This window comes from Condylostylus longicornis, unplaced genomic scaffold (genome assembly GCF_029603195.1).
Source record: "Condylostylus longicornis isolate FDR11 unplaced genomic scaffold, ASM2960319v2 ptg000048l, whole genome shotgun sequence".
NCBI classification, from domain to species: Eukaryota; Metazoa; Arthropoda; class Insecta; order Diptera; family Dolichopodidae; genus Condylostylus; species Condylostylus longicornis.
In genome coordinates this window covers 8,884,122-8,901,720 of record NW_026578017.1, presented here as the reverse complement: position 1 = coordinate 8,901,720, position 17,599 = coordinate 8,884,122, and the positions used below count along the sequence as shown (strand labels likewise).

Here is a 17,599-nt window from a genome sequence, read left to right as displayed (position 1 = left end):
TTTGCAAAAATTTAATATCGAAACGTCATAATTGCTTGCAGGTTTATAATTAAACATAACTATGATGTTCAAGTCCAATGATAAGAACATAAGCATGAATGTATATGCATTCATACATACATATATATGTATATTACAAATACTACAATCTGCGATGATATGAAAATCTTTTTTTTAAAAGCTCTTAGAACAAAATTCTTTTATGAGATTTTTCATCTTGTTTTAAAAATAACTTATCTGTGCTATAAATTTTGAATGAAAGCTTCGTCTACTGTATATAAATATTTACACATGTATACATTCCTTAATTTTGAGAAATTTAACACTTTGAAAACCCAATTATGCACGTGCCAATACATACATAGCATTTAATATAACGCGAAACTAAGTAATAACGGTATAAATACATATACAACATTTTGTTAAATTCTCAAAATAACTACTTTTAATTGGTTGCCCTAAAAAAAAAAAAGTATGTTGTATTTTACATTGTGAAAATTTACATTAAATGTACAGAATTAATCTAAAATTTCTTGAAAAAAAATTAAACTTTCACAAGATTTCCACACAAAAATAATATTCAACTATTGTTTTTATCAATAGTTAAATGTTTGACAGTCATATGGTCAAATGACGTAATGACAACAGATGACTGATAAAAGAAGCAAGCACACTTAAATTATCATTCTCCCTCTTTTCGCGCGAATTGTTATTTTTCAGTTTGATTTGAAACTGAAAAGCGAAAACTTTATCTTATGCCATAATAAGAATATTTTATGATACGTACAAAAATAACATTCGTTTTATGTTTGATTGCAGTAGATGGAAAGTGCCTATCAAGGTAAAGTCTAATTTGATAATTATAAATATATTGTTTATCAATAAGAATAACTTAAAAAAAATAATTTTTATTTTAAGTAACCTATCACAGTCTCCTATAAGTTCTAAACTTAAACTACTATTCAATATTTCTTTTATCGACAGAGAATTGAAGATAGGATTGGCGAAATATGAGTTTGAGTCGCTGGATATATTGATGAGACAGCGATCTAATGTAGCGAAAAATTTTGTTTCTACTATTCTTGCAGTTTTAAAATCCACTGATTTATTTATCGTTATCAAAAATTTCGAAATGAAAGCAAAAAAAATTTCAATTTAAAGAATTTCTATATGTGACAGATTTATTAGAAAATAACATTATGAAATACCATAAAAACATTATAAGCGGAATTCAATGATACTCAGAATTTTTTTTTGTTTAATTTTGAATCAGCTGTTCAGAACAAACCTATTACCTTGAAATAAATACAAAGTAATCTGTTAAATTACTTGTGTGTTAATTTATTGAATTAAATAAGAAATTTCTGACTTTAATTAAAAAAAATTGAGCTTTAAAAAACAAAATAAAAAACAATTCAAATAAAAAATTTAAAATAATTGTAAGAATCAAAGCGGTGAGCGACAACGTCGGACTATTTGTTGTTAACCCGGAACAATAGCAGAACGGCAAAATCTATACACTATTTTGCATATAATATCGCACACACGTGGAAACATATAATGGCAAAAAAACGCTGACGGTAAAATAGGAATTTTGGCAATTTCAGCGCAAACGGTGAAACTCGCGGCGGTAATTTCGCTTAATTCCAGGCAGTCTCATTTAAATATGTGTATGTATTTTATATGAATTCTGACATTTCGAAAATCACTCTTGTTTCTTGTTCTGTTTTCAACTCAATTTTAGAATTTTTTGTTTTCTGATTGATTTTGTTTTATTTTAAACGTTATATGTAATTTCTTTAAAGAAACACATGCCATGAATCATGATCAAGGTTACCACTTTAATTTGAAGTTTTGCGTTTACCATAATTGATAAAAAAATGTACTATTTGGAAAAAAATAAAGTAAATTAAAAAAAAACCTAACATGAATTAATTTTTATAAAAAAAAATTAATAACAAAAAATAATATTTATAAATGTAATTATTTTGTAGAGTCATAGCTAAATAAAATTAAATTTGAAGTGAAATTAAGTATTAACTTTGGCCATGATATTTCAGTGTAACCACTGCCATCTATCGAAGAATATAGATATAATAAACATTTATTACAAACTGAATGACACACATCCTTCTTTCAGAAATACATATATTTTTTTTTTGAATATTCCTTTAGAAATGTATGTATAAAGAAAATTAATAATTTGAAATATTTCATACAATTTATTCCAAATTTTTAAAGTTATTAAATAGTATTGGTTTATATCTAATGCCAATATTATTTTATTAAATAATATTGGCATTACATATAAAACAATTTTTCGTGTCCATAAGAATCGTACGGGAAGTTGCAGAAATTTCATTGCCGTAATTGAGTTTACATTGGCAGAGACAGCGACAACAATTAACATTAAAAGTAGTCTAAAAATATCGATTTTTATTTATATTTTTATTTTGCTTTTTACTTCTTTTTAATTTTTCTTTTCAAATCGTAATATAATGACGATTAAATTTTTATTTCCAAATTAAAAATTACCTTTTTCATTCAATTGCTATTCATGTTGCAGCGACAAATGTTCAATTTTCCGAAATTTTGAGACTGTCGGTGTTGCATTTAGCAGTAATATAACATCATTTTTGATAAAATATTTTGATAATTCGTGGAACTACCGCTCAATAAATATTGCAACACGGTACAGCTCCAATTCGCTCACCGCGTTCATTAGGGTGCGTAAAATCCTTTTACTGCCAATCATGTTTGCTTTAAAATATTTGCAAGTTTAATGCCTTAGTATTTTCTCAATGTTGGTGGTACTGAATGTCATAAAAAATGTTTAATTTGCGTAGTGTTGCCATATTATAATCTAAGTTCTTTAGCTGACTTTAGGTATTTTTTCGTTATTATTGACAATAAAATCCAATAAGCACGTATTTCGTAATATTAGATCTCTAATCAAACAAATACTAAATACTAAATCAAAACAAATTTTAATCAATTAATATGAATTTTCACAAATTTTCAGTTTTCCTGCGGGTCAATTAATTGTCGGTGTTGTATTAAATTGCAATGATTTACAAAAAAAAATATTTATCTTATATTTTAGAGCATGTCATCTAAAAAAATTCCAAAACAATTTTAATAAATAATACTATATCAAATATATGGCATATAACACATAAAGTAATAATATCATATAACATCATATGATGTTATAATATTAAAATGCAATTAAAAATGTAATGAAACGTAAGAATCGAAGAATTAAGCAATATTGTTTTTAAATTTTTATTTCCTATAAATTTTATTAGCATCATTTTTTTCAGGCAAAAATTGAATTTTAACTATGAATATAAGGGGTAACGATTTGATAAGACACATATTTATTGGATTTTACAACATATATGTAGTTGAAAACCAGTAAGCAATATTACTTTTTTAAATAGCAAGAATATTAATGCTAAAAACAACTTAGCGCCAATGCCAAAAACCGATTACAAATTAATTTTACAAAGTCAGTTAATAAAATTGAAAACATTTGGCAATATTGTTTGTATGGCCAAATGGAGGTTGAATCGACTACAAAGTGAGATTTGCCGGGATAATTTAGCGTTTACAAACTTGTTTTTATTACAATAGATTTTTAAATAAATTTCATTTACTTAATTTGTAATTTTCTTTAATTACTACACGTAATTATTACATTATATATGTGTTTTTGAGTTTCGAAATACCTTCAGCAGATTTTCAGTGTGTTAAAACAAAAAATTGGGCACGTGGTAAGTACGCAATTTATCTTCAAATACATTAAAAAAAAAATAATTTTAATAATATGATGGCGTTTAAAAATAAAAGTATCCTAAAAAATTAATCACGAATCCTTAACTTGCATGGACTTACAAAAATAATACTCCATGTTTTAAACCAAAAAAAAAAATATGCTTAGAATTCATCTAATTTTGACTATTTTCTTGTGCATAACTTACAGGAAGTGGTTATTACTTTTATTTGTTTCAGATTGGGTAATTATTCCTGGGCATTTCATTAAGATTAAAGTTCTTGTTGGTTTTCTGGCAAGCATCAACTTTAGTCGTCAATGCATCAAAAAAATGTTTGAATAATCAATTCTTCATTAATTTTATAACTAAAGCGAACAAGTATATAAAATGGGATAATGCTAATTGCTGAAGGAATAATTTTTTTTATATAAAAACTGATTGTAATACGTATAGATAGGTAGGTTATATACAAAACATGTTCAAAAACCAGTTTAAAATTCATTAATATTTTTAAATACATATAATTTAATGCGTATCTATATTTTTTTTTCATATGCCTATACGTTCATTGAATGTACGGCCAAAAATAAATTATTATTTGACATTACTTCAAAATTTAAGAAGTGTTTCAATTCCTAGATTCTTGAGCCGTATAAATTTTTAAATTCATAAAATTAAAGACAATTTTAGAGTTTTCCAATGAAACACCAAATATCTGCTGCAATTCCAATACATGTCACATACAACGCCAATAAAACTATATACAACATACCTATATGTATTAAATTGCAATGATTTACAAAAAAAAATATTGTTCTTTTATTTTAGAGCATGTCATCTAATTTTATATGTTTTAAATGTAAAAGTGCTGGCCATTTTGCTAGGGAATGCAGTAGTGGCGGTGGTGGCGGCGGCGGTGGAAGAGATAATCGTAGAGGTGGTGGTGGTGGAGGCGGCAATCGGGAAAAGTGTTACAAATGCAACCAATTTGGTCACTTTGCAAAAATGTGTAAAGAAGAAGCTGAACGGTGCTATCGCTGTAATGGTAAGGCCTTTTCAATTGCAACATTCAAAGTATTTATTTCACTTTTAAACAGGTACTGGACATATATCTAAGGATTGTGACCAACCAGCTGATGAACCATGCTGTTTTACATGTCGTAAAACAGGCCACTTAGCTCGTAATTGTCCAGATCAGGAAAATCGCTCATCGAATTTGACTTGCTATAATTGCAAAAAAAATGGTCATATTTCTCGAAATTGCCCAGATTCTACTAAATATTGTTATACGTGCGGGAAATCCGGACATATAAGTCGTGAGTGCGCTCAAACAGCTGGTAGAAGTTAAATACATAAATGGCAAAATAATTTTGCACAATGCATAACGTACTTCGTTATAAAAGAAATTATTAAGAAATAGGAATTAGAAATAAAAATTGTTTTCTATTCAATGAAATAATTTAAAATATTAAAGAAATAAGATCTAGATATACATTACATACTTAATATATTTTCTGAACGTGGTGATAAATTATTTCCTTGAGTTTTTTTAAATACATAAATAACATTATGCCTTTATCATTTTTGCTAAGTAAAGTTAAAACAAAAAGATTGCTTATTTGTTCCAATTTGTTACGTTGAAGAAATTTTTTATTCATTTAAGAAATAAGGGGAATGCAATTATGTTGCATTTTTTATTAAAGAGAAATATTCCGAGTTTTCAATTCCTAATTTAATGAGTTTTTTTGAAATAAAATTTGGTTTTTCTTTTTTTTCATTTTTCAGAAGAAATGACTATTATTTGTAAATTTTAAGTTCCGAAATTTATTAAATAACTTAAATGATATTTTGAGTGTTAACTGTTGTAAAATTTAATTTCATGTTTTGGCAAGGCATAGAGAAGTTTCAAACTATCAAAATTGAAATATTTAATATTTGGCATGAAAAATAAGGTAAATTTTACGCCAAATCTTTAATTTTATAGACGCCCAAATACTATGGAAATTTAAAGTTTAACCTGCATGTTTATATTGTTCCTCAAGAAAATTGTATTGTTTGTGTATTAATCTCAATAGTCCTTCAGTAGAATTTCCAAAGTAAATTACTTTTATATTTTACTGAATTTTAATGCCGGATTTAAAGGAATATGACGTAAATTACATAAATTAACAATATAACGCAAATTAAACTGATTAAGTATGTAAGAGGAAAATGGGGGGATTTTTGATAATTCAACTGTATATTAGGGTTCAATATGAAACACGTTCGATTAATCCGAACTGCAAAACCTCTAGAGCAGCACATTCGAGAATGGTTTTACCTTGAGTTCTAAAGGAATTTTTAAGTTTTTTTATAACTACGTACTACAATAATATTATAAATTAGAAGAAAAGCATAATAGAAAAATATTGGATATTGTAAAATTTCTTGAGTATGTCACAAATCTGCAAAAAAATATGTACATACATATGTATATTCAGTTTCTATAAATTTTAGAGAATGTGATAATATCTGAATTATCGAAAACCCCCTAACCATGTTTATTCATGTAAGGGTGCTTTTGATAATGCAGCTCTTAAATTTCATTTGGTTTGTAAATGAAGGTTAAAAAGCCTAGTTCTAACCCAAAAAAGTGCATCTTCAAAAACTTCCTAACATTTAAAAGGGTGAACTTTTTCGTATCGCGTGATTCGTTTTTTCCAAAATTTAGATAACAGTTAACAAGTCCATAATGACATATCTAGTTGAAAATATAAGCTCTAATTTGAAAGTTAACAAAAAAGTAGATAATGCAGACAATCAGACTGGTAAATGCTGCTTACATCAAGCACCAAACAACTATCAAAAAAGACGAAACAAACTTCATGTAATCAAAAATAAGCAAATAATATGGACTAGTTTAACAAGCAACAAGTTAGGGCCATCACTTACATACCGAAAGGGGAGATAAAAGAATGGATAAAAAAAAGTTAAATAGGGGGAGAAATAGAAGGCCAATTAAAATAAAATGACTGTTGACTGATCAGCATAAAATGCAATCACGAACACACTAAGAAAAAATAAACTTTAAATATCAAAATAATTTATATCAGCAAAAGTATTTCAGTTAATGATTGATGGATTTGTATTTAATTAAATTTATGGAATCGAGAAGTTTTCCAAATTTTAAATAGTTTTGACACTTTGACAGTAAAGTTCGAAGATTTGTTTAATTTTTCGCTGTATATAATGAATAAAAATACTTAACACTAATAGCGTTACGTGATATGTTAACAGTAATCAATTAATTTTTTATTATCCCTTTTAACGGATTTCAAAGTGTCAGAATTTTAAACTAATGGTGAAATGATAGGTCAGTTTCTCGTTGTCAAATTTATTCAGCAAAGTTTTAAATTTTTTGTTAAAAATATAAAATTCCCAATAATATTCACAATTCGTTAACTTTATTTAATCATGGTAAGTGTAATCATATCGTTTTTATATCATGATTGTAACTATGATCTGCGGATTGAATCCTTAATCGGATATGTTATCTCCTAAAGCAGCGCTGCCAATAAAAACTGGTGTTACACAATTTGATTTATTAGCCTTTATTTCTAACCAATTGAGGTTAAGGCTATAAAAGCAGAACAAAGTTTTATGATGTTGATTTGACAGTAGATCTTTTACAGTTCTAAGCAGCTAACTACAAAAACGTGCGGCCTTTGCAGATTTTTGTTAGAACTGCAAACGCGAATTCAAGCAGTTGCTATTATTTTAGCTATTATATAAACACCAATTAAACCTAAGTTAACTAAAAATACAAAGCTGTGATATAAGCGGCACAAACACTACAAAACTTTAAGAATCCTAGCTGTAATTGTTAAGTTAAGAAAATAAGTTATTTTTACTGGTAACTTGTAATTATGCCAAACTTGAAATTAAAAAATGAATTTACCTAATAAGACGATAAGATATAAGAATAAATTATCAGGATTGATGTTCATGTAGATTGGCGTTTTTACCTTCTTCATAATTTACGACAGCCCTGTCAGATGTTATTTCAATTTTGACTTATATGTATTTTGACTTTTATTCATGTTTTGTTTTTAACCGATTGTCGATTGGCGCTTGTTTATTTTTAAAAATTGAAATTATATCTACATGACTATTTTTTAAAAATGCAAATATGTCGATATTGCAAAACTTCGAATAAACCATTTAAAAAGCTTTATAAACAATTGCTTAAATTTGTTCAATTGAAGGTTCCTAGTGTGACGGTGAGTAGTATTTGTTAAAAAATTTTTTAAAGATTTATAAATAAGAAAATCCTAAAATATTACAAAATTTTAAATCAAGGAAAAAGATATATTTTGCGAAAAGTGCTTTCTTAGTTTGGAAAATAGATATAAAAAATTTAAGGAATATAAGAAACGATTGAGAGATTCTAATTCTTTAACTTCACATTCAACTGAAACGATTAGTTCACCTGAATTACCAGTTGCAATTGCGTCTAGTCAAGAACCGGAATCACAGACTCAAGGCTTTAAATCGTTTAAAAGCTTTTCTGTTAGTTCAGAATCAAGTTTGTATTAATTTCGAAAGCGTAATTTCTTGTATAATTAATTTGATGCAAATATTTTTCTGTTTTTAGTTGGGTCTGATCCTGTCCCAAAAAAGCTGAGCTCTTCAAATGGTTCTAATCTCCTAATTGTTCCAAAGCAAACTAAATGTTAGATTCAGTTATTTATAATTTCTTGATAAAAATATGTAGTTCTTTTTATAGATCCGACGAAAAAATCCACATTAAATATAGAGAAAGTTTTACCTATAGTACCAAGGAGAGAAGTATCTGAAGAACTAATTGTAAGCTCATCATCAAGTAAGTGGCATAAAATGTTTACAACTGATTAATACATATATATTAATATATATATTAATACATACATATTAATATATTTCTCTTTAAAAAAAACAAACCAGGTACTAACCCAGTTAAAGTTACGACTAAGGCAATTGTACATTCTATCAAACCGTCACAACAGGATAGCGCAAAAGTAAAGCAACTGACAAAAGTCTCAAATGTTACAACAAGAATTACAGGTAGAACTTCATTCTCGCATATAGGTTAAATAATTAAAAATGAGCATTAATTGAATAGATAGAGAACGACTTGCAAGATTGGTTGACGAATCACCTAATCAAATTGTGCCTATAATTAATAGAGAAGAAGTATCTGTATTGAGTGGACCAATTGTGAATGATTCATCGGATATGGAAGAAGTAGAATATGAGGGCTCCGACGATGATATATTCGATCCTGCAATTCCATTACCAAATATACAGCCTCATGTAAAAAGTATTTATGTTTGGCATGTACATATATTCAAAATTGTAATTATAAAATTTTTTGTAGAAAGAAAAGTTATAAGATCTAAAAACGAACCCTTGAATTGGAGCTACAAAACCGGGGGATGAATAAATATTCCTTGTAAAAAATAAAAGACAATGTTTTCTGTGACTGTAAATTGTTAATATTGTTCGTAAATAGCCGTATATTTAGGTACTTAAACATAAGAAGTTTCGGCATTTATTTTGAACGAGAATATATGTGTTTTTTTCAGTATTTTGTTCAATTAGTTTTACCTTTGATAAAATTGAATAATATTAGCATTAGTTTTAAAATTCAAATTTGATTATTAAGATACATATGTACATATAATTATTAAAATTTTTTAAAAATTGTTACTAATAGCAGCAGATATTCTTAAAAAATTTAATTTTTCATTTTAATATTAAATTAATTATCTGAATTTCTGATATTAGTCAACTTCTTCCCTTCAAGAGAAAATTAATAAGTATATTGATTATTTGTAACAACTTACGATATTTTTCCTAAATAAGTCACAAATAATTCCATTTATTGGCTATAAAGCTTAAGTTTTCAGTTTCGCTTTAAAATTAAATAATAATTTTATATATCGTATGAAAATGTACAAAATAACATATACTGCTAATTTATTCTTAGTTTAATTTATACGTCATAACTCCCTTATTTTAAGTTAATTAATTGATCCAACTTCATTATTTTAAATATGCATTACAGTAAAATTATCATCTATTTAAAAACCAAACAAATCTTTCCTCAATTTTAATTTAAAAGTACCTTTATGCTTATCCTGTTTTTTCTTTTCTTTTGGTGTTATTGGAGATTATTTAAAATTGACAAATATTTTTTTGATGTATGGACATTATGTTTGAAGTAAACGTTCAATTATCAGAAACTCACGAAGAAAATATTTTTGATAAGTATGAAAATTGTTTTTGGTTTAAAAATAATAGTTAAATACTAGTTAAGTATAGGAAGTTGTAATATGTATGTTATACGTGATTTATTTATTAATATATGTACATATGTACATCTATTCCTACATATTTAAATTTATATTTGTAAAACTTTGTATCATATGGGAATAAATAAATTTATAATAAAAACTTTTATTCAAAGTGGGACATTATTAATTACTGATTTTGTAAGTACAAACCTAGAACTATAATTGAGTTTCCGCAATAAAATGACTTGCTAGAATATGATCTTTTCCCCTTTATGCCTCGAAAGTAATTCCTTATTTCAAACTAAGACTTTAAAACGAGTAATTTTAAAATTCCATAGATCGAACTAGGGTATTTTTTTATAAATAATTTTATATATGAATATAGTTATTTGAAATCCAGGAAGAAGAGCATGGTGAATTATGTATAGTATGCTTTTGTACCATTTTGTACGTTATAGATTTGGGTCTGACAGAGAAAATTAATTTTTATTCATTATTTTTTTACTTTATCTAAATCTTATATGGCATTCTTATTCTAAAATTTCAACGAAAAATTAGTAAGACGAATAAATCGTTAGAGTGTCTAACTTTCGGCTAATATCAAATTAATCAAAATTTAAAAGAGAAGTAACGATTATTTTCATAGATTTAAACACATATGATATGCAAATATTAATGCCACTAATCCTAGTGAGTTGAAAACAGAACCAGAAGGATTTTCGTATATTCTACATTTTGGTGAAATTTCAGAATTTACATAGAATATGTAGAAAATGTAGAATATTTTCACATAGAGTAGAACATATTATGGGACTGCCCAAAATCAAGCGAAATTACAGCCTTGAATTTAACCGTTACCTGTAAAGTAGCTTAAATTTCCATATTACCTTTGGTGTTTTTTTTTTTTTTTGAAAATATCTGTTTCCATGTTTGTGTGACATTACACGCAAAATACTGTACAGATCTATTTGCCGTTTCGCTGTTATTTTGGGTAAACAATGCAAATCGTCCGTCGTTTCCGTTTATCGTTTTGGTTCTGTTTTTAAATTGACGTGAAAACAGAAAGAGGACGATTTTCCGCGCTGAAATGTCCAAAAATCATATAGAATACGCATATGTGTGTAAATGGAACTGTCCAGAATACAGGGAAATTACCGCTGTTTTTAACTTAAGGCGGTTCAATAGCCTGAAATCCTATCGTTGCTGGCTTTTTTGGAATAATCTATTTCCACATGTAAAATACTGAACAACTCATTTTGACCTTCCGTTGTTGTTCTGTGTTATCAACGGAAATCGTCCGCCGTAACCGTTCACTGATTTGGTTCCGTTTTACACTTATGGGACTGAATCATCGCATTAAAAATACTATAGGGAGCAAGTAAAATCATTGAATCCAATTTTTTTGCAGTTGTCTCTTTCTTGAGATGTTGCTAACGTTGGAATGTGAACATTAGTGCCTTGAGAGATGGTTTTCCAATGCAAATTGTGCATTCTGCTTGAGCTGCACCCGGACGAAGTGTAGGTTACTCACTCCAATTCTGGGGCGGCGAATTAGAGTGAGTAAGCTACATTCTCTATTAAAAATAAAATTTGTGTGATGCAAAGAAGAACCGTGCATATGCTCATGTATAGGTTGGTAAACAGATCCATCTTTTTTATATTTAAATTTTATGCACGACTATTTATGTATATTATTATACGAGTAGTGTATCTGTTACTTTTTAACATATTACCAATTTATATAACTTGGTTGATGCAAAATTGCTGCGTAAACGCCTTGAAAATAATCAAAAATTTAGAAAATTATAATATATTATAGGTTTGTTATAAAAGGGACGTGGAATAAATTGAAAAGAAATATAGGTATATATTTTCAATTATGTGAGCTCGACGATTTTTTCTTCAATAGATAACATATAATGTTTCACTTCCGATTCCAATGGAAGTGTGCAAGGGGAATGAAACATACATATGTCAATCGGCAATGCGAAAGTCGTTGTGTAAACGCAGGTACTGTTTGCTGCGATATTTTATGAAAAAGTTGGCTAACTGGCAATGACACATGTTAACATTGTTGATATGTATTCAAAACATTGAATGAAACTTAACGAAAAATGTAGTTAGTTAGCCCTGGGGATGATCAAACTATCAAACCGAATATAGTACACACACTGTAAAATATTTCTACTCAAAAATAAGTATGTGAGCATTTTTGTGACACTATCTTTTATTGATTGTTAAATGAAAATTAATTACAAAAAATGTTTAGTCCGGGTTTGTAATAAAATGAAATTTAAATTTAATTAGAAAATGAAAATTGTTTGGAAATACATTTTTATATTAATCTGGTTTGCATATTTGATATGCTCTGGAGTAATTTTGTTCTCACGAGGTTTTCTCTTGTCAAGAATCTCGAAAAAGGACGTAAGCACCTGCCGTCATCTTTCTACTAATGCAAATGAAGTAAACTAGTAAATATTTTACTTTTTTGATGTTAACTAATAATTTGTTGTAGGAATATTATCTGAACCAAGAAATTGTGAAAGAAATTTTTAAAGATGTAAACGCTTCATCAAGCTTATGTCTTCCAAAAAAGTCAAAAGTTATAATTTTAGTAATTGATGCCTTAAAGTATGAGTTTGGCTTATATCAGCCAAATTTAGAAAAACCACTGCCATATCAAAACAAACTCACTATTTTTGAAGAGCTACTCACTAAAGAACCGGATCAAACACGTTTATTAAAATTTTTAGCTGATCCACCAACGACAACATTACAACGTTTGAAAGGTATGACTACAGGGAGCTTGCCAACTTTTGTTGACATAGGTTCGAATTTTGCAACACCGGAAATAAATGAGGATAATATTATTGATCAAGTGATTTTTTTTGAGTTGCATTATAATTGTTTGTGATTATATTAAATTAATTGTTAGGTGACAAGGAGTGGACTATCTGCCGTTTTTCTAGGAGACAGCACTTGGACTGACCTATACCCAAAAAGATTTAAACGACACTACTCATATCCAAGTTTTGATATTTTTGATTTAGATACCGTTGATAGAAAAATTGAAAAATATTTACCAAAGGAATTGAATCAGGGAGACTGGGATTTATTAATTGCTCATTTTTTAGGAGTAGATCATTGTGGTCATCGTTATGGACCACTACATCCTGAAATGTCCAGAAAGTTAACGGAGGCGGATAATATTATAAGGTAGTCGAATCATATATATATAAAATTGTGCGTACGTTTATAATTTTTATATAATTAATAATCTCAAATTTATATTACTTTAAAAGAAAAACAATTGAAATAATGGATAATGAAACAACATTATTTGTAATTGGTGATCATGGAATGACAAAAACAGGTGATCATGGAGGAGAATCAATTGATGAAATTGAAGCATTGTTATTTGCCTATTCAAAAAGTCATAAATTTATAACGAGCGACTTTGGGTCGAGTAATTCATCCATGCGTCAGGTAAATCTTTTCTGTACATTTTAAAACAATTGATTAATACCTAAAAATTCTTTTAGATCGATGTAGTTCCAACATTAGCCACTATACTTGGAGTTCCGATTCCATATTCCAATTTGGGTCTTATAAATTTTAACTTAGTTCCTGATATAAAAACACCGTATATGTTAAAATATCAAACCCTTTTACTACACGCTTGGCAAAATGCAAAACAAATTTATAACTATTTTACACAATATGCTGTTGAAAATGCGCACACTTTTCAATTCGATGACATGGATGATGTTCAAAATAAATTTCTAGTTTTAACACATCGTGTTAACACTATTTATTCAGAAACGGCTTACAAAAATTTTATAAAAGATTTAAATCAACACTTAAGAGAAATTTTGAGCACATGTCGAAATATTTGGGTGAAGTTCGATGCCAATCAAATGTCTCAAGGACTATTATTAACATTTTTACCAATATTTTTTGCATTTTTGCTAATAAACAATTTAAAGGTGTTTCAAATTGCTCGGGTTTTTAACACCAAAACAATTTTATACATATATTTATTTAACTTTGCTGCGGGAGTGTTCGCATATCGATACTTCAAAGATTTGCAAATGAAAACAGAACTTCACAGTATTATATTTTTTAGTGGAATAGTTAGTACATTTTTCTTGTCATTATTAACTGTACATAATTGGCCGCAGATCGCTACTAATTGGAGCCATGTTAAACGATTCGTCAATTTTCCAACTAGAATAATATTCCTCATTTCAACTAGTATTTATTTCTCAAATAGTTTTATAATACAGGAAGCAAAAATTTTATCATACATGTTAATTTGTTTATTATTAATTCTTATGTATGATTTGATAAGAGAAAGTAATAGATTCGATGGTGCATTAAATTATTTAGCGAACAATGTTTCTTCAAATAAAGTGCCAAAATTTAAATTAAAGGTTTTCTTTAAATCTGTAATATTTAAATTAATAATATTGGGAATTTTCGCAATCACTTTGATACGCTTTAGTTGGACACTGTTCAAATGTAGAGAAGAACATGGAAATTGTGATGAAAGCACAGTATCTCCAAATACATCCAATTTGTATAACAAGTATAATTTAAAAATTAAAACCTATTTAGTGTCGATTGTAACGCTGCTTCTATACACTACTTTAACTAGAATTTACTTAAAATCTTGCGGAAATCTTACAGGATTCTCGCTTAATGTTTTATTAGCTCGATATGGTCCATCAGTAGCTGCAATATGTACTAGTGGTCACATACTTTTATCGAATAGTCCGGTTAAAACAGTAAAAATGTATCATATTGATGGAATGGCATGGGTTGTTTACTTTTTACTAGTACTGCAAATTTTAATTTTATGTATTAGTCCTTTAATGACGCATGTTCTACCACCAAGACAAAATTCAATTGCTATCAATCCATACAGCAGTATTGTACCTGAAATATTCAAGAAAATGAAAAAAATTTACGAAGGTGAATGCGAACAGAAAAATAATGAAATTCCTGTTGTATTCGGATTGGCTACAGTTTATTCTTCGATATTGATATCTTTTGCCGTTTTCTTTTGTTTAACTATAATTCTATTATTAGAACCCAAAGCTGTTGTCGGAATTGTTATTTGCATAATTACAGCTATTGTTATTTTAAGTATCCATTCCATATTAAGATTTAGAACATCAACCAGTTTGGGTAAGATTAACAATTTAGTTATTTAATTAACTAGTTAATTTGAAAACTTAAACATTTTTTTTTAGAAACTTGCGTGCAACCAACGTTTACCGGCGTCGTGACGTGGTATATATTGGCACAATATTGTTTCTTTGCCACTTCACATCAAACTACATTATCGCAAATTGATTGGAGAGCTGCATTTGTGGGGCGTTCTGCAAATTTTGATCATTCAAATGTTTTATCTGCTATATTAGTAATATTAAACACATTCTGTGGACAAATTTTCTTCACAATTTTATCAGGTTTATTGTGTTCTGAAACATTTTCAATTTACGCACTCTTTCCACATTTAAAATCAATTACTGGACCAACAAATAACAGTTCATTGCAGCAAAATAATTCTAATTTTTCAAATAGTAATAATGAGAAGAAAGTAGATCGAGAATTTAGTGGAAATGTACGTAAAACTACGGTAAATAAAATATCAAAAGCAGAAACGGGTTCATTTGTGTATTTGGCAAATGAATTTGATATCACTCGCGGTGAGCTTGTCTTATATGAAAATGAATCCATGTACTTTGGATGTTTATTTAAATTAGCTATTCAGTTATTTATGTTACAAGGAATAAAGGTAAATAAATACTGTTTTTTTTTTGCTTTTTATAGCAATTTAAAATTTGTTCTTTAGGTTTTTTGTTCAATGATGGCTTGCACGATACATTGTCGTCATCTTATGGTTTGGAAAATATTTGCCCCACGTTTTATATATGAAGCAATTTCAACTTTAGTTACACTTCCAGCTGCTATAATTGGTTATTTGATTTTATTAAGGATTCATTTTTCGGTGCACCGTTTAATAAATCAAATCAATAAGACTAAGTAAATATTTAATAAAAAAAGTTGACATCATCTGTAAAAAGAAAAACAAAGCCTAATAGTTGAAGAACCAAAGAATCACCGAAACAGAAGGGGCACATGAAATAACGTATGTAAATATTCGAAATATTTAATATAAGAAAAACAAAAAAAATTTGCAGAAAAGCAAAAAGCAATATTGTACATTTTTCAAGAAGTTTGTTTTAAATTTGTATTTATTAATAAATTAAATTTGTTTTAAAAATGGTTATTTAGTTCAATAACATTCGAATTCCTTTATGGTTTAATGAGTTTTTAATCTGAAGCTTTCTCTACTATCTTATAAATTTGAAGCTTGAACAATTTGAATTTTCTTAAAAAATGTTGAGTAAAATATCTTTAAATAATAGTTTTATGAACAAATATTTCAGTCATACTTGTTTATAATTAAAAGTGGTGTGGATTATTCATATTATGTATTACGATTTCGAGTAATTTTAGTTTAATAAATTATTTATATTTCTTTCACTGATTATCGTGGATTAAATCATTGTATTTAATTTCTAATATCATGGATGCAAATTCCATATTTCCATATTTCTAAACACACATACATACTTCTTGGGCAATTCAAACATAAATTATCAAAGGGGTTAGGCACTTAGTACTACGTTAGAACTAATTTATGAAAAACACTCAAAAACATGTAAATATTTTCTGAATGTTTCTAAATTTTCCAGAATTTCTGGAGCATTTTATATAATAATGTACTGAAAACATTTAATTTTTCCCTCCCTTCTTTACAATATTTCTCCGGAAATGTATAAATTTTATAGGAAGCACATTGAGAAATGAAATTCAAAGTTTAAGCATTAGATCAATGTAAACCAGTGGCAAAGAACTTAAATGATGCCAATATGAGTGCAAAAATTGTATTTTTGGAAAAATAATAAAATATGTAATAAAATAATTAACATAACTTGTTGTGAAAATGTTATTTTTGATATTTTTTAAAATTTTTTGTTAGTGATATGAAGATAAAGCAAATACCTTTCACTTTGGAATAGAAAAGTTACATGTTAATAATACGGAGTAATAAATGAGTTTTGAAACCCCATGTTTTCTTGTAAAAAACATTATTCTTGAAACATTGATCTTGTATATAAGACACTACTTCCCGTTTAACAAATGATAAGTTAGTAACGATTAATTATGAATACATTACTGAAGAATTAAAGAAGATTTTTTGGAAAAAAAGTTTAACTTTGCTCCTAAATTTACACCATTAATACACCACTTCAAGGTAAATTTCATGAGTTTCAAAATGAATAAACAAATTGTCTTTGCCTTGCATTATTCGAGTTATCAACAAAAATATAATGGGGACCCAAAAACAACTGAGCAAATGTGTCACTAGAGTTTTTTTTTTGTTTGTACTTCTAATAACTTCATTAGTTTAATTCCTTTCTCTTGTTTTTTCAA

The 17,599-nt window shown here is 27.5% G+C and overlaps 2 protein-coding genes across 4 annotated transcripts; both read left to right on the top strand.

The window, feature by feature from the left end:
* Positions 1–3,534: 3,534 nt before the first annotated feature.
* Positions 3,535–5,310, top strand: LOC129611098 (CCHC-type zinc finger nucleic acid binding protein). 3 transcript variants are annotated; one of them, XM_055524046.1, is made up of 4 exons: positions 3,535–3,776; positions 4,015–4,233; positions 4,605–4,821; positions 4,874–5,310. In XM_055524046.1, exons 3-4 carry the CDS (start codon positions 4,608–4,610, stop codon positions 5,122–5,124), a joined length of 465 nt encoding a protein of 154 aa, XP_055380021.1. In that variant the 5' UTR covers positions 3,535–3,776; positions 4,015–4,233; positions 4,605–4,607; the 3' UTR covers positions 5,125–5,310. The 3 variants fall into 3 exon arrangements, with proteins under 3 accessions (XP_055380021.1, XP_055380022.1, XP_055380020.1); XM_055524047.1 differs by having other exon boundaries at positions 3,986–4,233; XM_055524045.1 differs by lacking the exon at positions 4,015–4,233 and having other exon boundaries at positions 3,536–3,776.
* Positions 5,311–12,248: 6,938 nt separating this feature from the next.
* Positions 12,249–16,376, top strand: LOC129610832 (GPI ethanolamine phosphate transferase 3). The gene is made up of 7 exons (XM_055523586.1): positions 12,249–12,553; positions 12,606–12,968; positions 13,026–13,306; positions 13,393–13,576; positions 13,633–15,280; positions 15,346–15,893; positions 15,951–16,376. The coding sequence occupies exons 1-7, from the start codon at positions 12,401–12,403 to the stop codon at positions 16,143–16,145; spliced, it is 3,372 nt and encodes a 1,123-aa protein (XP_055379561.1). The 5' UTR covers positions 12,249–12,400; the 3' UTR covers positions 16,146–16,376.
* Positions 16,377–17,599: the final 1,223 nt, after the last annotated feature.